At 43.8% G+C, this 27159-nt stretch overlaps 1 protein-coding gene across 1 annotated transcript in view; it reads right to left on the bottom strand.

The window, feature by feature from the left end:
• LOC146171873 (nose resistant to fluoxetine protein 6-like) overlaps window positions 1-7222 on the bottom strand; it is a gene marked incomplete at its 3' end in the record, with an annotated part of 44299 nt that extends 37077 nt beyond the window's left edge. The window contains exon 1 of the mRNA XM_084586352.1: window positions 6925-7222. Within this exon, the coding sequence (XP_084442478.1) occupies window positions 6925-7222 (298 nt within the window). The remainder of the gene's footprint in view (window positions 1-6924) is intronic.
• Window positions 7223-27159: the final 19937 nt, after the last annotated feature.

Here is a 27159-nt window from a genome sequence, read left to right as displayed (position 1 = left end):
GCACGTCTCGTTATTTTTTTATTTCCGATTCCAATACATCAGCAAGCAAGGATTTAGGAAGTGGGAGGGCAAACGAAAATGAAGAAAGGTGCTATAAACTGTGTCAACAGCACACCTTTACATCAAGTCAAGAATTAGAGCGTAGCAAAGAATTTAAAAATTGCCGAATAATACATTGCATCCTAGTGCGAAATTTAAGCGAAGCTCATCAGCTGTTGCAGCTTTTCGATAGACTGAGGCAAAGAATTTGAGCAATGGCGAAAGGCGACGGCTATGCGCTTCGGTGTAGGCATGAGGGAGGAATGGCGCCAGGAGTGCGCGCAGCTAGAGGCGCGCTGCCCCGGCTGCAGAGCTGGTTGAGAGACAACGGCGACGTCTTCGGCGACGACGCAGAACGCAGGAACGGGCGCCAAGGAGCTGCGCTCTAAAACTCCGGTCATGACATTCAACATAGAACAGTAAATCTCAGAAGTACATGTCTATTTATTGTTTGGTGTAAGGATCATTATACAGGGCAGATCAGGTATGGCAAACAGAGTTTCATAATGAATCTACCATCAAAAAAAAAGAAACCTGATTTAATTCCTTTCGAATGGTGAGGCATGATACTCAATAAAAGTTCTGTAAAAGAATAGCTCTGCAAGTCGACGTTCATCACACCTCTTCTGAGCGACGTAAACACCTTAACTGCCTACCATCATGGGCCTTTTTATTTTTATAAAACTCCATTGCATGTTTAAATTGCTGGATTTTTTTACAGAACCTGTTAATAATACAAACTAACTTCGGCTCAGCGACCTCGTAAAACAGATATTTTACACAAACATTACCGTGATTATAACTTTTTCTAAAGAAAGCTCTGTGCCCACCCCAAAGCTTCGTCTGCGTGACAGATATCCATCACTGTCAGCTGAATTACTTTATATAGGGTAATGAGGTTGAATTTCAGATACAGATTCAGAATCAGATTCAACTCATATATTTAAGGCACAAAGTTCCTCGGTTAATCTTTCTTCGTCTTCTGATTCGTGCAAATTTAGAAATCTCGCCAGAGCCTAACGTAATGCAATCGTTTACTATAGAAGAATTGACACAAGCATAATTAGGCAGCCTTTGTCAGATACTTCGCACGGAATAATAATTAGAAATATTTACATTTCCGGTTACCTACCACGGAGTAGAACTTGATACTTCAAGAAGTGTTTGACAACAAACATATTGTAAGGATTCTTGCTAATTAAAGTTATCACAAAGGACGAGACGGAAAGACGACAGACACTTCCCGTGTTGTCCTTTGCGCTAATTTTAGTTATCCACAACCCAACTAGCCCAAATTCATGCTCTGACATCCTTTCTAATATTCAATAATGTTGCTTCTTATACGTTGCAGTGTCGTTTGGTAGTGTCTCTATGAAACGTGTTTTTATAATCGTATTGTTCTTGAAATTGCGTCAGCGTTACTCGTATAGATGCTTTCAGCTTTTGCTTTTCTGCTTCGACGATAATGAACAGGTCTGTAACTTCGCGCAGATAAAAAATTACATATTTACAATACGGCCGCTAATACGAGAAAACACGCAATTCGAATAATTTTCAGAAGCAGTTCAGGGAATACAATAGGTTCTAACGAAGATATGCAGTCTTATGCATTTAAAAAAGACCACTCTCCCAAGAAATATTTTTTTTTTATTACAGGTTGTATTGCGTTGAGCTTAAGAACTCCCACTATGATCTTCGCAACTCCTGCCTCTGAGGAAGACAATAATTATTGCTGCCTTCGGACTTTGTATACGATACTAATAACTTGACACGCTGTCTGACAACACTTCTAATTTTGCGTGCGCGAAATTTAAGGCATGCGTGTGTACAGGCTGGGAAACAGGAGACCCTTTTAGTGTTAACGTCATTAACACCACTTCTTGGGCTAGTTGGTGCATGCTTGAACTGGGGAAAAGAATAGGTGAGCTTGCGGGGAGTAGAGGACACCAGAAAGGAAGAGAAATGTAATAGTTTTGGTGGACATCTCTGTGCCAGACAACCGTAATTCGGCTTCTTAAAAAAGGACCAAAATGCAGTATGGAGCTTGCTGTTCCAGCCCATGAGCTGATCGTATGCAAACAGAAAAATGGCCCTTAAAGTAAATGAAAAACCCGACACTAATGTTTTACAGTTTTAATATTTGAAACTAACCTTCCTTGAAAGACACGTTTGCTGGGGTTATTACCCGCGTGCTAAAAAAGATATTTTGCCTTATGATTCTATGCATTCCAAGACTGTATAAAGAGCAATAGCTTCGCACTGTTTATAATCTTTTCTCAGGAAATCGTGCCCGCATCAGTTGCAAGCCAGCTTCCAAAATCAGATTAGCTGGCTTTCGGCGGCTGGGTTCCCCTGCTCTGTGTCGATTACAGTTGGCGAGACCTTCCTTCACAAAATCGAGAACGGAACACGAAGTAGTACTGGAGAGGATCGTCGGAGGATACAGAAGCCGCTAGTTGTGCCTTACACACAAAATCCCTCGTACAACTTGAGGAAAGTGGCCAACAGGCATGGCGTGAGTGTCGTTTTTTCGGCTCCCAACAAGCTGGGAAAGTTGTGCCCCCGAATCTGCAACTCAAGAAAAGGGGGTTGCCAGATAAAGCACGACTCTCCCTTTACGAAGTGTTCTGTTGGAGTGATCCATGATATTCCCTTAACGCGTGGAAAGCTTTACGTTGTCCAAACTGATCGATGCATCAAAGAGAGTTTGGGGGACCATGCACGAAATTTATCAGGTTTATAAGACAAGTACGCATATTTGGTTCCGCACGTAATCAAGTGCAACGGATGCAGGGCGTGGTTGAATGAGACGAAGATTCTTGGAAAGAGTAAGGATTAACATTTTGGCAGTAGGTGTATTAGCACCCCTTCATTATCTCTTCTTGCCTCCTAATTTAAGTCTTTAGATGCTGCTATCCACTAACAGGTTTTGTTTGTGTGTTTGTGTGTGTATGTGTGTGTGTGTGTGGGGGGGGGGGAGGCTGTTTGCTTGCCACTGCGTTCCCGATGGTCGTTTTTTGCTTCCCTTCTTTTTCATCGCACCCTTCTTTCAACTTCAACCTTCACCTTATATAAGGCACCTCGTGGTTTCAATAAAATTTAGTTGTGAGTAGCGCCTGTGTATCGCCTTCTTTCTTGTAGTGTGCGTGGTTCGGCGCAATATTTTTCACCAATTCTAGTTCTTAACTCACCAACGCGATACACAATGCGTAAAAGGTATTGTCGGATATTTGATATTGAACCCTATCAGTGCGTGCTTACAATAGATAACGCTACACACGCACACTAAGCGCATATGCGAACACATGCAAACACGCACAGTTGATGCTGTTAGAGAAAGTGGTTTGACCCGTGCTGCAACCGAGGCAAGGTCAGTCTGTGTGTCGTGGAGCGTTCCGTTAGCGAAACTAAAAGGTATACCTCAAATCAAAGCGCGCATGAATCAGTAAACTAAGCGGTGCGCCTGTAGCACCAACTAACTCCTCCGATCCAAAACAGCCGCATATTCTGGCAATCAAGAGGTCATTGCGAGCGTATACAGCTCGCTCGGTCGACAAAGTGTCGCCATCGTTGTAACCCAGAATTGAGAAGAAGGTGTCGGAAAAAAATACGTGCATTTGCTATCAAAACTTTGACGCAATCGTTCATTTTTTCAAGTTTAGGGGGACGTCGCTCCATTTAGCTTCCCATTTAGCAGTCATCTGCTAGTAAAATTGGAGCGATATAAATTTGAAACGATTACATTTTGTATGCCGTTCATTGCATGCCACCGAAAACTGAAACAGATAGTGCACTTGCTTTTTTTTTGTTAAATCCAAACTCTAACTATAAAGCGTTATAACGCACCACTAAAGCGCAATTGTAAAGTCGCTCGGCTACTGAACTGAAGTGCCTGAGTTCGAACCCGATCGCGGATGCCGCGTTTCGATGGAGGCGAAACGAAAAGGCGTCCGTGTGCTGTGCGGTGTCAATGCACGTTAAAATCCCCAGATGATAGAAATTATTCTGGATCTTTCATTACGGCACCTCTTTCTTCTTTTACTCCTAATTTCCTCCCTTCTCTTACGGTGCGGTTGAGGTGTGCACACAGAAATGTGGCAGATGCTGCGTCTCTACTTTTCTATAAATGAATTTTGCGAAGCTTAAAACAGTTTTTGCCAAACTCTATGCCAGCCTGTCAATGCCGAAAATTCACGTAAAGAGAAAGGAAGAGTTAAAGGTGCTCTTCCTAATAAATTCAACTCCTCTTTGCGGTATCGGGTAACCTAATTGGTTAATTAGATGCACAACATTGAGCTGTAAAGGTATTGTGTTACGACGGAGCGTTCACTTAAGCTCAAGGTGACCAAACTAGACCGACTTTGAAATATAAAACAGGAGGTCCCACTACTCACACTTAGGGATGTATGCATCTTTGGATATGTCCATGCAACTCGTTTGTAATATTCCAGACACCGAAAAACGTATTTACAGAAACGCATGACGTGAATGTATCATGATGAAAATAACTACTGGTGCTGAAACTCATCTATTCGCTCTCTCTGCAAGAAGTATTTATTTATTGATTTATTTATTTTGAACATACTGCTAGCCTCTGTCGAGGCTGTTGCAGCATTGGGGTACATCACGATAGGTAATTAGTAACACGTCACAAGTTATACAAAGACTATGCAATAACGTCGAAAATTGAGTAGACATCATGCGTGGTAATGTCAAAGTCTGTAGTGTAATATGCAATGCAACATGAGTACAGGTGAAGTAATATTTCTTAACAATTGTAGTACTCAAATGCTAGATTATCATGTTCAGGAAAAAATGATTACGGCAGGTTAGAAAGAAAGATTTGTAGAGATTCAGAGCCAGCAACATCCACAGGTAACATGTTCCATTTCCTAATTGTTTGCGGAAAAAATGAAAACGAAAGGTGTCAGTATGAAACTTATATTGTGCTAAATGCTCTGAATGTTTAGTTCTAATATTTCTTTTAGATGAAGGGACCAGGTAAAGCTCGGAATCTATTTTTAAAGCACCATTTATCAGAAGGAAGAGGAACTTAAGGCGTGAAGTTCGTGCGCGGTTACTAATACTGGAAAGGTTCGAGCTGTTTAAAAGTTCAGTTGGGGAGTCGTTACGTCGATACTTGTTAAAAATAAAGCTTACTGCTTTCCGCTGGACACTCTAATTTATTTATGCATTGTTGCGTGTGCGGAAATCAGCAAAGAATGTTGTATTCGAGCAAAGGCCGGACAAGGAGACAATAGGAAACTTGTGTCAGGAGAGGCAGACGGGATTGATCGCTTAAGAGAAAAAGCGCGGAAAATGCGTTTGATGTATATATTGCACATGTCTTTTCCATTTCAAATCTGAAGAGATAAGGTCACCGACATATTTGTATTCTTGGACTGCTTTTAATGGTTTATTTCCAACTGTATACGGGAAAACTAGCGAGTTCTTTTTTCTTGACACAGTCACGAAAACTGATTTCTCTAGATTCAGAGCCATCTGCCATTCCCGACACCATGTAGCTATTTGACCAAGTGCCTTGTTTAAGTTTACCAGATCGACATGTGATTTAATTTCTTTATAAATAATGCAGTCTTTTGCGAACATTCGGACTGTGTCGTTAATATTTGATGTTAGATCATTGATGTAAACAAGAAATAAAATAGGTGCTAATACCGTTCCCAGGGGTACGCCGGATATTACTTTGACACGCTGTGATGCGCAACCGTCATAATGCACATACTGACAGCGTTCTGAAAGATAATCTTGTATCCAGTTCGTTACTTTATTACAGTCAAGAAAATTGTGAAGCTTGTTTCGGGTGCGAGACGCGATCGAACGCTTTTGATAAATCTAGAAATAAGATGTCGACCTGGCCGCGTTTGTCGCGATCGGATGCGAGAACGTGGATTGTTTCTAATAGCTGAGTTGTGGTTGACAGCGCTTTCCTAAAGCCGTGTTGTTTCGGACTGAGCAGCTTATTTTTTTCAAGGAAAGTTACGATATGCTTCAGAATGATATGTTCGAGGATCTTCGATGCTGCACAGGTGAGTGGAATAGGGCGATAGTGGGGTGTCACCAGATATATGAACGGGAACTACTTTAGCGATTATCCAATATCGCGGCACATCTGCGTTTTCAAGGGACTTCCTATATATCAGGAACAAGTATTTGAATACCCACTCTGCGTATCTTTTTAGAAATGGATTTGGAATATTATCTGGACCACTAGATTTCTTTTCATCAAGATTAAGCAGAAGAGCAAATATATCTGATTCCCTTAGTATTAGTTCGTCTAGATTTAGTCTACAGGACGTTATTTATGATTCTAGGTGAGGCATAGAATCATCGTCAAGCGTGAAGACCGATTGAAAATACTCATTAAACTCATTAGCCCTCTTTAAGGCCTCTTGCGGGTTATGGCTTTGTGTTTTCGAGAGTTCAGATATCTCCCAAATTTTTGGAATATAGTCTCGTGATGCGGTCACATATACTTCATGCTGCCTGAATGTTCCAAAAGATGTGACATCCCGAAAGCAGATTGGCAAATCGCAACATTAATATAAGGCATTTTTTATACTGCCTCTTCAAACCAATAAATAGTGTAATCATTTCTTTGCACTTCGAAGAACGTGAAAATGAGACAAAACCGCTTCAGCGAACATACGCACAGTGCAGAACTTCCTGACGCTCTCTTTTCCTCTACTTCACGTGTACCAACACGAAATAAAGAATTCCACGTGGCACCGGAATTATTTACATCGTGAGGGCACAAGCATGCCTGTTTTCTGTGTTAATCACAAGAATTTCACACCCATATTTTGCACACAAGAGCATATCTGATAACTGTTACAGGAAACAGCGATCAAACCGCGTACTCACTCTTCATCACCTCCTTGTCCATGTTACCGAGTCGGCGGAAGACTCCTATGAAGGCCGATGTGCAGGGTCCCGACAGCCCGCCGTCTTCCTGGCCCATCCTCAGTACCTCCGGCAGGGCCTTCTTCAAGGCACCCTGGACTACTTCCCTCATCGAGGCCTCCATGTCCTTCCACTTGGCGACCAGCTCGTCTTCGCCATCGCTATCGCCGTCGCCGGCTGACGCTCGCACCGCGAGTGGACCCACCGCCGTCACCAACAGCCCGACCGACAGCGCCAGCCCGAACTTCCAACCCGGCATCTTGACACAGCCGCTGCGAACAGCTATACTAACCTGGGGTAGCTAGATTTCTCGATTCTTTCTGTAAATTCACAAGCACTGTTTTGGTCTGATTCGTTCCTACTTCTTTCAATGGGTTAAACTTTAACGCATCTAGACTAACCTTATTACTTCTATCAGCTGAGCTCACCTTAGATCACGCTAATGTGCCCAGAATTGAATCGACTCTCATAGAAATCGGCGGGCATGAAAGTGGTCCGCTCTCGGCCCGGCGTGGTCGCCCAAATGTCCCTTGCTTCAGTTTGAACGACACTGCCGCGAAAGAGTCAGCCGGTCGGCTCTTCGCAAGAAGAGGAGGATTACACAGGAAAAGAAGAGTAAAAGAACGCCACAGCGAGTGAAAGAAAGGGGGCTTGAAAATTGGGTTCGAAGTGTGCGCGCTTTCGATGGCGGCCCCGCCAGCGCTCCGGTGCCCGCCTCGACTCGTCACGGGGCGAGGCGTACGAAAACGTCCGTATTTGCGCATAAATGGAGGGGAGGACGAGCCCGCACGCGGTTGAGGGCAGGGTGGCACCGAGGAACAGGGTGGGAGAGGAGGAAGTGGCGGTCCTCTTTTTTGAGGCCATCAATATTGCGCGGTGCCGACAGCTTCGAACGAAAGCAAGAAAGTAGAAGAGCGGGCTGGGCATGTCAGCTCGTGCACTCGTAGAGAAGGGCAGGTCTCGTGGTTCACGCGAGCGGGCACCGTCACCTATAGTACGTGCAGCGATGAATGAAGATATTGGCAGGCGATGGATGAGCAGGGCACGCTGACGGCGCTCAATGGCGTTTGTGTATTAAAAGTGCCGTAAACCAGGCTAGCAAATAGTTCATGGAGGACAAGGCGACGGCGGGATCTGAAGAAGCTGGAAGAGGTGCGGAGAGTGACGACGTGCTTATTGAAAAGCTTCCGCGTTGGCTAGCATCGCGCGGCGTTGCGTATGCGGAACCGAGGACGCTAGAGGATGGAAGAAGAAGAGGCGAACAAGGAACACAGACTACGACAGGCGGGGCATATGCAAACCGTAAAAGCGGCGTGATTTTGGAAGCGGAAGTTACGCTCGTCTCACTGGTATATGACAGTGAGCGTGACATGCGGCCGCAAATATTGCCGCTTAACGAGGGACTTCCTTGCCAGCTATATTTTGCAAATTCTGTCTGCTCCCGTCGACACTGCTGGAGCAGGGAAGGTATCTCAACGGCGTGGGGACAATTTTCGCCTCTTAGATATGTCCTGGCTATGTGTCCAACATAGCTGGTTGGAACATAGTTGGATCAATATATATTAAAAACAAGAAGGACTTTTCTTATATGAAATCCAGTGAAATATGCTGGGAGTCAAGTAAAGCATGTACTGGCATTTTTCGTTTAAATGTACATTTAACCAAAAATATGTGAGGAGGAAAGTTGTCGAGAACCACAGATATGGTACGACCCAAGTGTTTCCGAAGAGTTAGCCCTATCGTAGCAATTTTTGAGGCAAAAATTAATGTTTAACAAATACCACTGGACAGCGTGCTCTGTGCTCCCCATAACCACAGCGATTATATAGCGCCCTCATGCGCGACTTGCTAGAACGGGGCGAAATTCGCCCCTTCTGCGCAGCTCAAGACAGAGCTTGGCTTAGCTGCTAGTTGCGAACTAAGCGTCAACGGCTGTTGACAGCGCGCTTTTCGGGCAGCGCGGCTACGCGAAAGCAGCAACGTTAACTTTGGTTGCGGGCATAGAATAAGGCGAGAATTTAGTAGCGCTTTGTTCAGCCGCTCTTGAGAGCACTGTAATCGCGGCGTGTTGGGGGCGCGCGAAGCGCGCTCTTAAGCGGCATCTTTTAAACTCGCCGGGTTTCATTTTTGTCGAATATAAAGCTACTCTAAGACTACATTGTTCGGAGCACCTGGGTCGGACTTTTTGCTTTCTTTCTTTGGTAACATTCCTATTCGCGCGTGAACGTTTAAAACGATATTTTAAAGGTTATTTTGTTAAATTGTTGACGTTTGCAGAGCTGGAAAATAATAGCGGTAAATTTACAAGGCTCTTAAAGCATTCACTTGATGCAAAATTCGACAGTAAGCTCAGGCTTTTTTCTAAATCTTGGTCCATCTCTGCTGGGACACACTGCATTTGTTCCGCATGCATTACACGCAGGAAAAACTTCTCCGTAGTTGGCGAGGGCAAGATATTCTCGCTTTGCAGTGGCGAAACGTTGTCGTTCTTCTTTTCGAAGTCGATGTGTAAATTCTAAATCATTCAACGATACCACCCTTCACAGTATATCTCTGAATCAAAATTACTCCGAGTTTTGGTAAAACTTTGTTAACAATACGATGCGTCATCCGCAAAGTTCTGAGAGGTTAACGAATTTAGCCTTGCAGTATTAAGGGGAAATCCACTTGCAAATCGCAGCGACGATGAAGGCGCCCCACGGAGTCAGTCTCGAAAAGAAAAATGGTGATCTGCCCTGCGCTGAAGACTTCTTTACTGCTGACAAGCGTGCAGATATGCAGATGTGCGTCAGGGAAATTGAATATTTCGACTATCTTTTGTTTTGTGCGAATGAATGAACCCAGGAAAAAGTGTTAAACAGTAGAAAGAGATCATGGGTGTTTGAGTACACGGCAGCAGTTGCAGTAATCACGACAACCAACGTGCTTCCAAGGGCACTGTTTTTTCGACACCATGTCATCGATGTATTGTGGCATACAATTCGTTGGTTGTACCCGTCTCGCTCAATTACATTTTAAAAAGCTCAGTTTCAGACGAGAGCAGTGCTTTGTGGTTTGTGAAGAATACGGGAAGTTATGGGAAAGTTGTAGGCGAAATATAACGCGTTTGTACATATTCACGTGGCTATTTTTACCGCAAAATTCGGCAATTTTCCATCACTCTTCGTATATACTAAGGTCGCACCTCCTTGTCCATCACTTTTCTCCCTGTATGCGCTAGTCGTGCAACTTCAGCCTGATTCATTTGCAGATGAAAAGACTTCGTTGTACGGTCCCGTAATGACTGCAACAGTGCAATATTAATGACGCGGCTCTCTTAAGTTGGCATCCTATATATCGCAATGAAATGCTCATAATAGTTGAATAAATAGGTCTTCTCGGGGGTTCGCTCAATCGCGGTTATTCAAGGGTCGTTTCTTATCTCCTGATAACATAAAACACGATCCTAATTTGTAACTTGTGTAGCTTAAGGTGGGACGAGGGTCTTGAAAACATCTTTATTTTTCAGCATAACTTTTTGGAACGTAGCATGCAAGTGAATAGAGTGCTCATTTTAAATTTGTGTTTTAATTTCAAGTATCTCGTCAGGAAAAGAACACGTGGTAAAATAACATATCCATTTTTACGGGCCATTATGGTAATTTCTTGTCACAAAAGACGCCTTTTCAAACATGGGCACGTTTCAAAAAGATCCCCTGAACATGCTAAAGCTAAGGAAATGTCTATAATGTCATTTTTTGGTCATGAATAAATGCCAAAAGTAGGAAAGAAAAAAGTTTGTGGCAGTAATTAGCTAAACTTTAGTCTAATTGCTAATATGGGAAATTAAGGTAAATTGGGAAGTAAGGGAAAGGAACAATTAAGGGAAAAATAAAAGATTCAGAGTGTGCGGTGAACCATTAATACCTGTATGTTCCTAAAAGAGGCATTTTTCAAAGAGAAATTAATGTGGTGGAGTAAGTAATTACCTAATTAGGACAGTTATCTTGCCAAATCTTTTCTTCGCAAAAAGCAGTATTACGCTTCGATGTCACATGTACCTCGCACTTCAGAGCACTGTCATGTGACAAACTGACAAGCATTCGATAATTTGGTGCGTGCTCGTAGTTTCTACTACGCTTCTGAACGTTACTCATCTATTTTTAGTATGTAATGTGACCGAGCACAATACTGTTGTCCATATTCTAGATAGTTATGCGTCTACCAAAAAGGGAAATTCAGTGTCACCGTCACACGGTATTTCTTTAGACACACTCACTGCCGAACGCACTGTGTTCGAACTGATCTTGGCGAACTTACTACCCTCAAGCCAAACACACTTCACGCAGGACAGATGAAACGTCAGCTCGGATGTTGTTGAGCGAAAATTCCTGCCCTCAGCCAAATGGTGTTTCCTCCAAAAAAAAAAAAAAAATGGAGGCAAGCGTCGTCTGGCCCGAAAAGATGTGCGCATTCCATTTTCGGTGTGGCGTACACGTGCACTTTAATGACTGCACATATTCCGTTTGATTCCCGGCTCAAGGGCTCCCGCGAATAACGTCACGTCTTATCCGTGAACGCAGGCCAGCGCGCAAACTGGTTTGGTTTAGGGGGTAAGTCTCAAAGCGGCTCACGTTATGAGAGACGCCGTAGTGGAAGGCTCCGGAAATTTCAACCACCTGGCTTTTTTTAACGTGCTCTGACATATCGCATAGCACACGGGCGCCTTGCTTTTTGCCTCCATCAATAAACGGCCGCCGGAGCCGGGATTCGATCCCACGTCCTTGGAAACAGTAGTCTAGCGCCAAAACCACTGCGCCACTCTGGCGGGGCAGCACGCAAACAGCTTGCGCCTCTGTGTGGCCGTAGGAGATGCTATATATTGCAGTGCCCTTAATATAATATCTTGCAGTTCGTCACGTCGTAGGCAGAGGAGACGTCCGGAGATGCGAAATGGTACCGGCTTCGGTTTGCGAAAATGGCGAAAGGTAACGGACATCTGCTGCCTGTCCATTAAGAATTGCATTCGACTTCTCCGTGTATCACCGTGCCGCCAACGTAGGAAAGCGAACGGCGCTCGCTAGATATGAAACTAAATTAGCTTGTCCTACAAGCGAATTAACTTTGCTTACCTCGCCCGTTAACATGTTCATTAACGTACAAAACCATCATGAGGCGCGTTTTCCTTAAATGAAGCCTGGTCTGGCAGTTACGTTTTTTTTTATTTAGTCGCCCATGTTGTCGTGCCACCGCGCCACACTTAGAAGCTTGAAGGTACGAATAGATGTTTGATTACCTTAAGCGCTAATATTGATTCTTGGCATGAGAGTAAATAGAGCAGTTATATGCTGAGACAGTTTTGCTCAAGCATATATTGAACAGTAAGAGGTTTAGCTAACGGGGTGTTACAATACATGTCATAACAAACAGATAACGTAAATGTTTAGGCATACTTTTTAAGCATCACTGTCTTCCACATTTCGCTGTAGCGTGTCCAACAATTTTGTGCAAAAGTGAGTGGCATCTTGAAAATATAGGATGAATTTCGCCCCAACCGGCCCTACATATTTTTCTTTCCACAGCCTTAAGTGACGCCGTCTTCCTCTCTTTAACACTGTCAGTGCTCTCGTCCTCTTTGGTGCTATTTTTTTTTATTTTTTTTTAATCTCCACATTCTGCTCCAAAATGAACGAGCAACGTTTTTTTCTTTTTAACTTGATAATCGGGAAGTTCAGCGGTAGGTTCTAAGTAGCGAGTAATTGAACTGATGCTCTTTCTCTTTCTCAAAGCCACTGAGCCCTCACTTAGGTTAGATTTTTAAATCCTAAACGCAAAAGGGTCCTTCGGTTCATTGTTATTCAATTTGTTTGGATTCAGTGAATGAATAAATTGAACTTGTGCCCGAAACGAACAGTGCCTTGAGCGAACAACAAAGAGGGCCGGGAACATGAGAAAATGCAACGTTTCCTCGTATGCGTACCACCGCCTCCACGCTCAACGCTGCGCACGTTACCGTCCTCAAACTATCGAACAGGTTCCCATTGACCGTGGTGAGAGTGGGAGTACAGGGCAGTAACACAGAACATTTTATGCACGAAACATGTAAGCAGAATGCAAGGCGCTAGGGGGTTGCTTAACCTTTGAAACACCTCCGGAGAATCAACGATGGATGTCGCAGTATAAGTATATGTAAAAATTCTCTTATACTCATCTCACGCATCGGATAGCGCCCCGCCGCAGTGGTGCAGTGGTTAACATGCCCGATTACTGTGCCGGAACACTCGGGTTCGATCCCGACCGCATATAACATTACAATATTATAGTTGGTAGTGTGCGTCTGCGCTGTGTTTCTTCTCATGTGATTGTGTTTGTTGCGCCACATTTTTGGGTACTATGCAGCACCAACTTGCCCCTGAAGCTGGTATTTTGAACTGGGTAAGTCTATGTCACGGCCGTACTCTTGGTAAAATGCAGCTTTCGAGGTGCTTTCATGTTTGGCCGTCTTATAACCAAAATAAAGAAAAAAAAAAGAAAAAGAACGCATAGCAACCATTCATCCGAATCATTCTCCTATGCCGACGCGTAATGCGACATCTTTACAAATGTCTGGTTAATAAGGTCAACAGCACAGCTGCTGTTCATGTCTTGGGTGTGCCAAGGAGTTTGCATAAGTCTTTCAGCCTATTTTAGGCGAAATTTCTCCCTTGATCTGTAACTGGATGCTATGGGGTACCATGCCGAAATAATTAATATCTTTTCCATTAAGTACCTCGCCACCGTCTTCGCTGTTTATCAAGCATGGGCAAGGTTCCTGCAAACTTCGTGAGATGATGCCAAGAGATGACAATTTCCGGATAGAGTTTCGGTAGAAGACATATGTCCACTCCTGGGCATTTGAATAAATTTCTAACCTCTTCAAAAAATTGCAACGGCACATCTTTTGTACTTTTTACAGAATTCACAAGATGCACTGAGCCTTTATCGTTTCTGTCGTACATGACCAGAAAACTCTTGACAACGTTCTTGCTTGTCGTTTTCGTTCCACAGTTCTCCACATAAGGAGCGTCATGATGATTGATGAATGCAGATAAGTTCTCGAATCATCGAGTTTGCAATCAGTAATTTTTGTAAAATAAGACCATTCCGGTTTGTCACATATTCTCAGCAAGAAATGGCTCTATTATTTAGAACACCTGACAAGCAAGTTTTGTCACTCCTCGCAGACTTCAATTATATTGCAACGTTTGTCATCCTTGTTGAGGGCTGTAGTTGGTTCAATGGTATCAACGAATTAACGCAGCGCAAAGGAATATGAACACGAAATAAAAGACACAATACTGGTCGGGCGCTGTCTTCGTACGACTCATTTTATGCTCTGTCAATACGAGTAAAGAGGAGCCTACATTACAGGCTTTTTTGATACCTGGAATTACGGTGCACATCCAATAAGGCGAAAGCGGCAATGGAAGAAGCAGCCTAAACAGAAGGGAGCGGAAGCAATCGAAACGGAAGGACAGCTTTAAGCAAAAAAAAAGACTGGAGTTAGCGTAAACCCGACAGACTAATCTGAATCATGCGTAAATTGTCATGCAGCGTATGCCTTGCTTTTCCAATCCATCTGTGGCTGATTGTGATTCAGAAGCAGTCGCTCTTGGAAATCAATTCAATTCAATTTTATTCAACACCGTGAAGATGTTAGGTGCGCCGACAAAAAGCCAGAAAAAGGCTTGACAGAGGTCGACGCACCCTACAAAGAGTTGGCAGCAGTATGCACAAACAAGCATTAGTTACATAATAAGTAAAGTCTCTACAATACAATAATAGCAGCTAGGTGTATATGAATAGTGTATAAAACAGAACGTGAAACACTTACATTACCAATAATACGAAAAAAGAAACAAGTAGAAATCACAGTGATGCAACATTGTTGATAGTGTTTTGTATGCATTAGTTTACTTGTACATTGTTTAGCAAATAAGGAAGAGTATAGCGCAACATTTGGCGACCATAATTGGTTCTAGTTTTTGGCACAGTCCATGTGAAACGAGCGCGAGTAGAATAATTTTGGTCTTTTGCTTTTAAAAGAGACAGCTGCGTCCTGAATGAGCTTTGTTTTAAAATATTAGTCTTGTACCTCCTAAAAAGTATGGTGTCATACAGCTGGTGAATGGAGATGATGCCAAGTGCCCCAAAAATCGGTTTAGTGTGATCAAATCGCGAAGAATTGGTAATACTACAAACAATTTTCTTCTGAATGAGATGCATCCGTTTAATATTGGTAAATGACGTGGTACCCCACACCAAAAAACAATAATTAAGAACAGAAGAAAATAGTGCATTGTACAACATCTGTTTAATACGCTGCCGCAATAAAAATCGCATTCTGGATACAACACCAGCAACCTTCGACAATTTGTCCCCAACCATTTCGACGTGCTCATCCCATCACATGTTTTCATGAAAAATCACACCTAAGCTTTTGACCGAATGGACTATTTGAATCAGCGATGAACCAGTGTTTAGGTGGAGTGTGAGACATGGCGGACAAGAAATCAGTTTATTTCGAGGCCTAAAGAGTACAGCCTTGGTTTTTTCGGTGTTTATAATTAGCGAATTGCATTCAGACCATTCATAAAGAAGGTGCAGACAAGCTATGGCTTGCTGTTCAAGGTATTGTATGTGTGCGGCTTTAAAAAATAGAGTTGTGTCATCAGTATAAATTACAAAGCTTGGAATCTTACTTATGCATACGATGTCATTGACATAAAGGAGGAAAAGCAACGGTCCTAAAACGCTACCCTGCGGAACGCCAGAAGAGAGGCGTTTAAAATTTGATAATTCATTGTTTATGGTCACTTGCTGCGCCCGGGAACTAAAGTAGGAGGTAATCATTTCAAGAAATTTCCCGCGAAAACCATAATGTTCAAGTTTGGCTAACATTGTTTTGTGATTGATTCTATCAAAAGCTTTTGAAAAGTCAACAAAAATGCCGAGTGTAAAAAGTTGCTGTTCAAATGACTCTAAAATTTGTTCCTTTTGGGTTAGAAATGCGGTTTCTGTCGAAAAGTTTTTCCTAAAGCCATGTTGAAAAGGTGTTAGTATGTTATATTTATCACAAAAAGTGGACATTCGCCTATAAGAATTTTCTCAAAACACTTCGAAAATATGGGCAGAATAGATATTGGACGATAATTTGACGGTTGATTTTGGTCTCCACCTTTGAAGAGAACGGTCACTTTGGCAATCTTCATTCCTTCGGGAAAGGCTGCATGTTCGAGGCAGCAATTAAAGATGTATTCAAATACTGGGCTAATTATATCGACTACATATTTTACCGGCAGAATTTTAAGGTCATCTATGTCCCGTGATCTGCTGTTGCGCAGAGCCAACAGGCAGTTCTTAATTTCAGTGGCTTCTGTTGGCATCAAGTATGCTGTGGAAGGAACCCGCGAGTCAAAGCACTTCACATTCTGCGGGCAAGGATTATCATCTAAGCAGTACTATTCTGGTTCTGCGACCCAGATTAAATGCATGGTCTTTCGGTCGAACGAAAACAAATTAAAGCGCATCATGCCGACAGCTGGTGGCTGACACTACACGCCCACACAGACCGTAGAGTCAGTCGTTTAGTGGATGGTCAAGCACTTGAATTGCATCTTGTAAACCACGCGTTACAGGGCTCTACGGACCGTAAAGCGAGAAAGGCGAAAGAGGGTAGTATTGACTGCAGAGAGACATACTCTTGAGAGACCACTCTACGTAACTTTAAGAGTTTTTTTATTTATTTACAGCCTTACCTTTATTTATAGCCACCGCTTCAGTCGACCGCACCACCTGTTTAGGTTTGCTTACACAGAGTACTTGGGGCTGCTTTTACCGCTCGCACTTGACGTACCGCTTCTGAGTTGACCTGTAAAACAGCACTAACGGGGAATAAAGAAGAAAAAATGCTCTGGCAGGCAAACCCTCAGACGCTCATGCGCGCTCAGAGCCGGTGTTTACACTTCGTGGCACGTGAGAAGGCAGCCCTGCAGGCTCACCGCCGCTGACTTCCGCCTTTCTCCGCGTGGTTTCTTCCACGCCCACTGTCGAAATAACGAAAGCAGACAGAGAGAGAGAGACAACGAACCGCCTTCCGGACAGCGCAAGGACCCGCATGATTTCAATGACCGCTTCAGTCGCTAACGCTTATCAAGAAAGTGCTCGAACACCGCTTCGAGTACTGTGCGGAAGCACGCTGGAGACGCTCCTGACGACATGGCTGTTTTCATCGATTGCTTGAGGTTTGCAATGCGTACGCACCACCGGATAATAAATAAATTCTAATGAATGAGGTCAGTACAATCCGTACTCGATTCCCTGGCGCAACCCCGGGGGAGGCATCGTCGCATGCGTAAGCGTTCCCCCAGAAACCTGCTTGCCACAGACTGACGCCAACGCGCTTGACCAGTGCTGAACAGATTTCTGACTTCCGCGACAATGCCGCGTGGTCGCTCAGGTCTTATCTGAGCAGATCGCTCTGTGTTCGCTGTGCTCAGAGAAAATGACGCAAATCAACAGCCAAGGCTCTCTACGCGATGCAGGTCTTGCATTCGCACTTCATGAGCGCAGTCTTTTACGCATCGTGCCGTCAAAAAGTACTCACGTTCAATGACAACAGGGGTGGCGTGCGCAACGTAGTGCTTTAGCGTAGTGCGCATCCTCAATGCAACTGCAACTCGAATTGCGCAAATGCGCACAGTATGTGACACTAGCTCACTGCTGCCAAAATCTGCATTCAACTCCTTTTCGTTGCCCCGTACTGTGGTACAGTCGGCAGGCGTATCAATGATGATTCCACTTTATATTTCACATCCGACACATACGCAAGATTGATTGATTGGTTGAGTGGTTGGATTTAACGTCTCAAAGCCACTTAGGATATGATAGACGCCAGAATTTGGTTTGGTTCGTGAGGTTTTACATTCCAAAGCGACTTAGGCTATGAGAGACTCCAGAGGCTCTGGGGATTTGGGCCACCTGCGGTTTTTAACATGCACTGACATCGCACAGACCACGGGCATCTTATAAGCGGCCGCCGTGATTCGGTCCCGTATCCTTAGGCACCATCGCGGCGGGGCACATACGCGTTTTGTTGGGAAAAGCTTCGAACAGTGAGTATAGGGCTGAAATTTCTTGCGGTCTCAAGTAACTAGAGCTGTTCCAGTCCTGTGCTTCGTTCGTTCATCGCTGCGCCTACTGCACAATCAGCAAACAAATGCAGGGACAATGAAAGGCTTATTATGAAATGCATACAATAGGAGCCAATAGCCATTGACTCATAGGAAAGCATAACGGTGCTTTCCTGACTGAGCTACAGCGACAGGTGTTTAATCTTTCCCTTTTCAGGTATTTATGTTGCGTGGTACTTATTCTCGAGACGGCTTGTATTACCGCGAGTGTGACGTGGAAAGTGATCAAACGGGGATGTAGGGAGATTCGTCATAATCCTGTGACGCTGCCTACGACATCAAGGCTGTCAGATTCGAGGCCATTGTTAGGCTAATCAACAATGAAGCGCTGAGAAAACGGGGTCTCGTTATGACATACATGCAAAAATACCCAACAGCCAGGTGACATTTGGGAAACCAAAGGCTATTTTCTTTCGCTTTAATCAATGTGAAAAATAATGTAATCAATCAGTTAGTCGATTAGAAATTCGTTCTTTTTCAACACCAAGCATTGAGAAGCTTCTGCAATACCCCTGCCTTACAAGGGACTCCATCCAGCAGTTGGAGAGGAGGAAACTATTGCAGACGAGGCAGATGTAGTACGAGGTTAGACCTGAAGTAGAATTTGGGATCTCGCACGAGAGAAGATATCCCGCTTCAGGCAAGGACGGCGACATGATGTATTCTGTGCGACAAACAATCGACATCGCACTTCTCCCGGGCACTCCTTTACCTCATCTGCACGTACGGCAGCCGCGTTCTAGATTAAACCCTTGACTTGAGGATATGCAGCCGGACCTCAAAGCCATGAGTTACAGCGGCGGGGCCCAAAACGTATTTGTGCCTCTATAGATAAAATACAACCAATTATACTACCAAAACTAATCATTAGGATTATTGCTGTGAATTGCCCTTGCTGTCATAAAATTATGCAAAAGACGAAGTTTGTTTTTCCTTTCAAAGGGTAACGTAACATCTAAATAAAGAAATAAAAACGCAACTAACAAACCCGAGACAAGGGAGAGCACAAGTTAGGTGTAAATAGAAGCAAAGGGAGCAGGATAAGAAGGCAAACCAGAAGATTGACTATTTCGAACAGAATGGCCATAGCTTGAAAGGGGTCAAGAGGAAATTCGGTTTAGACAAAATAGACGTGTGCAACAAGATAAAAAAGAGAATAGCGTCGCCATTATCGAGAAAACCGTTTATTTATTGAACATCTTTGTTTAGGTACAGTGAGCAAACCTCTGAAGACGCTGTGGCATGGTTCGAGATGTAACGCACATCCCTATCACACTGACCATTTCCAAGATCGATGAAGGAGAAATCAACATCGCGTTTGTCCAAGAACGAAAATGCTCACAAAAGGAAAACCTACTGCTACAACTGCAGGGCAACCTCGAACGCAGGGTGAACACAATCAACTACAGTACGTCAAGACTAGTAAAAACTGCGTAAAGTAAATAATGTTGTCTAATGAGCAGAATTTTTTTAGACTAGGGCTAGAGGTACGCGCGCGCCAAATGCCTTGATATATGCACAAGAACTCTGTACTTTGCAATAGTACAAAACGCGACACGGAAATAACTAATTAATTCAGATAAAATATTCACTGAGAGAGAGAGAGACATTGCAAAAGCATCAGGTAACACATTCCGCTCTCCTACAGCACAGCTGCGTAGCGGAGACCTTAACGCATCATTTGTAAGCCGTTGTCCTGTGAGATGTCTAGATTGTTTGAATGGTGTAATTCTATACTATTGAACGAGAACAGGCACTTGGGTCCCTCTATGTGAAAAGTATTCCCGAAAAAAAAAATCCCAATACTCCAATCATTGAAAAATCCGCTTTCATTCAGAGAACTACCTTTTGGGCTATAACGGCTTCACCATGCAGACTTCACATACGTAACTTGAGAAGCTGCTCTGTTGCAATTCTGATCGCTTTTTGTTGCTTGTTTTGTTACGCTCTATCTCTTCGGCAGCCAAAAAAAAAGCATTTATTAATGACGCAATTATGCCTAGATATACTGCGGCCATTAGATTTAAACTGCCCGCATCAATAATACTGAAAAGCATCTTGTGATCACCATGTTTAAATGAAATGCGTCTCTGCATAGCCTCGTACGCCCGGATGCAAAAACTGTTCTGACGTCAGTGCAGTTATTTTTTTTCTGAAAGACATTGGTGATAGAAATAGATTATATTCATTTTTCTTATAAAATTCTCATTCCCCTACAACTTCCGCTTCTTCCATGTCTGTCCTAATTTTTTTCTTTCTCACATTTATCTGCGCTTAGTTTGCTTTCTTCACAATAATTTTAGATCCACCATTCCCGTGTGCTTCTTATGGGTTTTGCTCAGCATCTGCAGTTCATCTCCTGACTAACTTAGCAGAGCAAAATTAGCAAAGGAGGGAAGATCAGTTGGGTATATTTTATCCCAGCCATTTCCTGATATAGATATGTGAATGTTTTCTTTTAACACGTGGCGGATAGTAGTCGATCGATCGTGTCCCCCTGCCCGACACCCTTTGTGATTAGGATTTCATCATTTTCCTTCATACGGAGGATTGTGGTATCTGTGCTGCATTATATGTATTTTGCAAAGCCTTTACATATACCCTTTCTAAACCCTCGGTATAAAATGCTTGTTGTTGTTTCAGCGAGATCTCTTTGAACACACTGTTTTGGAAATGCCACACAGGCCGATGCACACGAATCCTGTTCAGCGGTGTTCAAAAGCAAGCACATGAAAACAAACATTGAAGGATGCCTCTGCTGGCTGCACCCAGCTCATCAGCGGCAAGGCAATATACTTTCATCCGCAAAGTGACCACTACGTCTATACTCCGTTCCACTAGCTCTGTGCAGCACTCACGAATGGTAATGGTGGTCTGGGGTAATCTTAACGGTACTTACTATATAACTAAGCTCCCGCGATCCTAACGCCGCCGTTGTTGACACAGGCGGGCACGAGCTCAAGCATGTAGTGCGAGTTACCTTGACTGGCCGATTGGTCCAATCTTTCGTAGTGTTGCGAACAACTTTTGACACAGAGTACAGACACATTTCTAAGCAAAATAAGTGAACTGCTGTAATAGGTCTTTCAAGGTATATCCTTCCAAATTAAACTTTAGCTTTATAATTCACTTTTTCAATCATACTTGAGCTCACCTCAAGTATCTCATCTCATCAAGTGTCACTGTGGGAAAACACAACACCCACTAATCTAGAACAATCATTCATCGATTACAGAAAAAGCATCTCCGACACACATATAACGCTACTTTTATTGCTTCGGCATCAACTTTTTTCAAGAACTCTGGTGGAATTCCAGCTTGCAGTCTCTCTTTCTCCTCCCTCTCTCTCTCTCTCTCTCTATATATATATATATATATATATGTGTGTGTGTGTGTGTGTGTGTGTGTGTGTGTGTGTGTGGTGTGTGTGTGTGTGTGTGTGTGTGTGTGTGTGTGTGTGTGTGTGTGTGTGTGTGTGTGTGTGTGTGTGTGTGTGTGTGTGTGTGTGTGTGTGTGTGTGTGTGTGTGTGTGTGTGTGTGTGTGTGTGTGTGTGTGTGTGTGTGTGTGTGTGTGTGTGTGTGTGTGTGTGTGTGTGTGTGTGTGTGTGTGTGTGTGTGTGTGTGTGTGTGTGTGTGTGTGTGTGTGTGTGTGTGTGTGTGTGTGTGTGTGTGTGTGTGTGTGTGTGTGTGTGTGTGTGTGTGTGTGTGTGTGTGTGTGTGTGTGTGTGTGTGTGTGTGTGTTTAATATTTACATTGACCCTTCTTTCTAACGCCAGTAATTTACAATAGAGCTAATTAGTTTTTGCTAAATAACTTTAGTTCACAAGAAGTGGTGCAGATTAGCATACTCGACTATGAACAGCTGTTTTTAAAACGTTGGTTACCTTTAGCTGGGCCGCTAAGTTAAGTTTTGATAACTTAACTTACTGGTGCTAAGTTTTGATAGCACAATATGTGTGCCCAACATTCTGAAATAGATCTTTATTTGCCAGATACTGACGAGACTTACTTTCTTTTGTTTTTGTTTTTCACTTTCGAATATCGTTTTCTCGACATCTTTCTTTTGTCATATTTGTCATTTATCCGCGTACTACTCAAATTTCTGTAGAATTCATAGGTACCTAACCATGGTATCTGAGTGTATCTGGGAAGGAAACTGATTGTATCCTGTGGCATAAAGATGGATAAACATGTAACCGTTCATCATCATCAGCCTGACTACAACCGCTGCAGGACGGACGCCTCTCCGATATCTCTTCAAGCAACTCGATCCTGTACATGCTGCACCCGTCTTATCCCGGTAAATTTCCTAATCTTGTCCGTCAGGCTACCTTTCTGCCGTCCCTTATATATAACTCTGGTGTTCTCTTGGAATCCAAACCGTTACCTTCAGCGTTTATCTCTCCTTCGCATTACTTGTCCTGCCGATGCATATTTCTTCTTGGCTTCTATCAACACGTCATTAACCCCATCTTGCTCCCTACCCGCTCCCCTTTCCTGTCTCTTCACGACCAACTTGTCATTTTCATTTTCTCAGCCGTTGTCTTCAATTTAGATTTAATTCTTTTCGTTCGCCACTCTTTCCTTCCCCATTGGTTAGTAATGGCAAGATAGAGCTGTTATATATATTTTCTTTAGCGCTGTGGGAAAGCTAGCGTTCAAGACCAGAAGTACCTATACACATATATGTGAAGCGCATCATTCGCAGAAATTTGGCGTTACGCTTGCGCGCACTAAATGCTCTCAAAACCACTCTTTGCATGCCCTTGTGTACGTATAAAGCACAACTGATAGACTCCATAGGGTCCGGACGGAGAGTCGGGTGCGGCGAGGCTCCTGGCTGTTCAAGGTAGATATTTGTTTTTTATTTCTCGATGGACCCCATGAGAAGACTGGGCTACTTAGGAGAAAGCGTTCGCCGTGATATAGCGACCTCAGCAGCAAACCAGAACATCGTGGCCTTAAAATGCGGGGGACGCACGCCCTTTCGGGGCCAACGAGGAAAGAAGGGGGCGGGGATGCGCGGAAAAGAGAGAAAAGATGAAACAGCGATGTTTGCAAAACACGCTGAGCGATGCGCTCCGGAGCGAGCTTGTGTGGGCGCGCCGTAATAGAGTACCGAGTTTTCCCCGCCATAATGCTCTGCTGACCGACTGAGGCAGCCGTCACAGCAGTGGGCGACTGCTCGAATGGAACTTCCCATATTTTTCCTCGCAACGCATATAAAAAGCGCTAGCGTGTATGGTTGCAACGCTGGCCTCGGAGACTTCTCCAAGTTCGAACAGTTGAACGAAGATAAAATGATGGTAGCGCACCAGAACAGAACTAGATTTTTCTTTTTACGAGTGGAAGAACACACCACGCTGTACCTCGTCTAGGAGCATAGAACAGATGACGTTCATTTGTGGTCCCTGACCAATAAACGTGATGCAGGCCTGCGTTTTGTTTTCTGACCGTTCTGGCTAGTGAGAACGTAAACACGGCGGTCATCATGTGCCTGGGGTTTCAAAGCAATGGGAGAAAGCTCCGACGAAGAAAAAGCTGCGCTATACTCTTGCACAAAAACAAAATGATGGAAGAAAACACAGAGACGATACAGGTTTTATTTACGCAAGGTATACACCATACCGCACTGGCAATGAGTGGTATCGTTCCTAATGTGCCACTTATCTTGTGTTTCTTTTTTGCTTTATATACCGCTTTGTTCACATTCAGTTCATGAATGTTTTCATATGTCCGTTGGGAAGATGTATCAAATTGTACGTAATCTTCAAGCACTTTACTTTAACAATACCGGCCGCGCATGAAATTTCTAAACTTGTATTGCATTCCGATACTTTTTTTTTCTTTTTACCATATTGAGTTCGCTGGTTCTGCCTCTTTTGACTGCGCTTGCTGTACCATAATATTGTTTTGAAGTTTATACATCCATCCATAGGAGGTCCCGATACAACCTTGAGCTCTGGGACCTCCTTCTGTATTATTTATGTAATACCTGTTTTCATGAATAAACAAGCTTCTTCTTAAAAAAAAAAAAACATACGTAGGGTAAACGAGTTACTGACTTAACACGAGATTTAGCGAGCAAGCCAGATTACATAAAATAGGCACAGGCAGTAATCCAAGTGTACACTGCAGAGAATGTCCTTCAAAAACTCGCAGGCATTTCCTCGACCGCGCGAGCATGATCAAAATATAATAAGCTAGGAAAGAGAGGGAAGCTTTCGAGGCCATAATCATAGTGGCTCCGTCAGCAAGGCATATGTCAAACTGCTAGCTAAAAGAAAAAATTATCTATCTTTAAAATTGATGATGGTATTTCATGCATCGAATTCTCTGACATTTGGCGTTTTGCTTTGTTTGTTTTTTTTTCCTTCCCCGGGTATGTATTTCGCAGCTGGCGAAATAAACATGAGTTGTTGGTCAGCGCTATGTGTGTTGTTTTCTACCGTTCGACCCGTGTTCTGCGCTGAATTACCTTTATTTGGAATGTTGTGCCAACTTGCCCGAGCTTCCACCTCGGCTAGACCGCCCTTTTTTTAACCTCCCAGTTACATGCGATTTATGTGCGCCATAGCCGTACTGTTGATGAGCTCCCCTTTAAGTTCTAGTTAGGGCAGCACGTGACTATTCTGCACGGCCTATATACTCCTGGCTAATTGAAAACAAACTAAGGACGAGCCATAGCAATATGTCCATGTAGTTATATATGCAGCGCCAGACTACGTTCTTTTTTTTTTTTTTTTATTGTCGCAAGTGCAACAAATACGTAGCGCCTTTTTTTTTCATGGGGCTCGCAGGTGTTGAGTTTAGTAATCTTAATCATGACTGAATACGGAGCGTGGCCGGCTCCACCGGTAAAGAAAGGCTGCGGTTTCTGGCTTGTGCACTGGCTCCGACCTGGCATCGCATGCTTGATAGAGATCCGGGAGTGTTCTGATCCCACGATAGTCCCACTGTCTGCCCTTCTTTCTCTCGCCTACGACTACGCATGTGTGAAGGTGTGAAGATGTACTCTAGTGGTGTTATCGGTGTAAGGATGACGACTGGCTCTTTTAATGCTCACGAGTTTTGTGAGTTCAGCGAAAAGTGGAAACACTGAGTTCCTAATTAAATCAAAGTGCGTAATTTCAGCATTACCTGTACAAGATATCCGCCGGATAAAATTGGAAATAGGGCAAGGAATGCTCAGTACTTTAAGCTTAATAAATGGTTATACAGGACGGAAGTCTGAATAGAAAGGGCCCAAATATTAAGCGGAGTATTTCAACGTTGAAATTTGCGAAAGCCAATGAAGAGCGCATCCGCTAAGCCAGAGTTGTCGTTATCTTCCATGTAGAGCCACATCGTATTGACGATAAGCAACGTGACGTTGTATTTTTCTTAAATGTCTGTGCCAGAATGCAGCTCCTGCCCTATATTTAGAAACAAACACACACAAAAAAAAAAACAGCGCGTCGATACTGTTGAATCTAATGCTGTACAACGGGGTCGACTACTTCTGAACACTCAACGTACAACGCGCCATTCTTTTTTTTTTTTTTTTCACTGAAACCCCTTCCCAAAGACAGCCGCTATTGACCATATTTATTTGAAAACCACATTGTCCTCGAAACTTAGACATACAACATCGTAATCTTCCAACTTAAAACCTACTTTAAGCTCAGTGACTCACCGCACAACTAAAGCAACGGACGCAGCTGACACGTGCCATGGTCCAGGAACGCCTGTCGTCAATAATCGTCACACTGTTCCGTTTCTGTTGCAGGTAGCGAGCAGATTCCAGGAGCATGGGACGAAACAGTGTGACATCCAAAGCCCTTGAGCTCGAATGCGGGCAGGGGCTCTACTGGCTGAATCGCTGAATGTCCGTGAGTCCAGTGTCGCGACACGACGGCTGCTATTTTCAACGATGGAAGGCAAAGGGCACGTTGCATTTAGGTTGAAATTGCAGCACGCGGAATAGAAACTTCCTTGCCTTCTAGTGCAACCGTTCGCGCGAATCAACGCAGCAGCTGAAAGTTGCGCCTGTAAGTGCTGCATCACAGCTTTCAGTCGAGCGCGACGCGACCCCGTGAGTGACGGCCCCGCGGCTCCCCTCTACGCTTTACTTTTCTTTCATATGCTGATTTTATATCCCCGACATCTTTCTTCGAACTGCTGCGGCCGGGCGGCTGCTTCTCACTTGAAAGTGGGATAATTCCATGGTCACGGCCGCCGACCAAGACACCAAGACACGACATGAAAGCGGCAGGTCAAACGTCTTGCACGCTGCTCTTCGTCCTTCACTTCAGCTAATCAGTGTCATCAAGTAAGTACGAAAACACACAAAACAAATTAAAGGGCAGCCCGAGTATTTCTTCCAGGAGGCCGGTGACCCTCCACTTCAATATACCATGTTCAGCTTTGCAAAGAGCCTTCCATTCTCTACAAAGGCAGTTGAAGTTCCCTTAGTGGCAAAGTCAAGCGTTTGCTTACAGGACAATCAAACATGGTATGGTATGGTATGGTATGGTATGGTATGGTATGGTATGGTATGGTATGGTATGGTATGGTATGGTATGGTACGGTATGGTATGGTATGGTAATCGTGTAGTGTGGTATTATATGGCATCGTGTGTAGGGTTTAATGTCCCCAAGTGACATAGGCGTTCTCTCCAGGGGCGTCACAGGGGAGGGTTCTGGTTTAAATGAGACACTCTCAGAATCTTTAACATGCGCTAAGACCATGAAGTACACAGGTGCCTTATGTTTCACCTCTATCGAAACGTGGGCGTCAAGGCTGGAATCGAGCGTTTCAAACACAGCAGTTTAGTCCCGTAACCCCTGATCGACTACGTCGGCATATAAACTGCTTCCTTTCAAAACGAAAAGTAGCGAATAGCTTAGCAGATTTGAGGTGAATTCGGTAGTGTTGCTTCCACTAACTTCGCTTTTCCGCAGCTGCGCCGCAAATGCTGCTGTCCAAAAACCTGCGCAATGGTGT

The sequence above is a fragment of the Amblyomma maculatum genome, unplaced genomic scaffold (assembly GCF_055883805.1).
Source record: "Amblyomma maculatum isolate TAMU_Amacu unplaced genomic scaffold, ASM5588380v1 scaffold_18, whole genome shotgun sequence".
NCBI lineage: Eukaryota > Metazoa > Arthropoda > Arachnida > Ixodida > Ixodidae > Amblyomma > Amblyomma maculatum.
The sequence above is the reverse complement of the archived record's forward strand: the minus strand, read 5'-3'. Positions and strand labels throughout refer to the sequence as shown.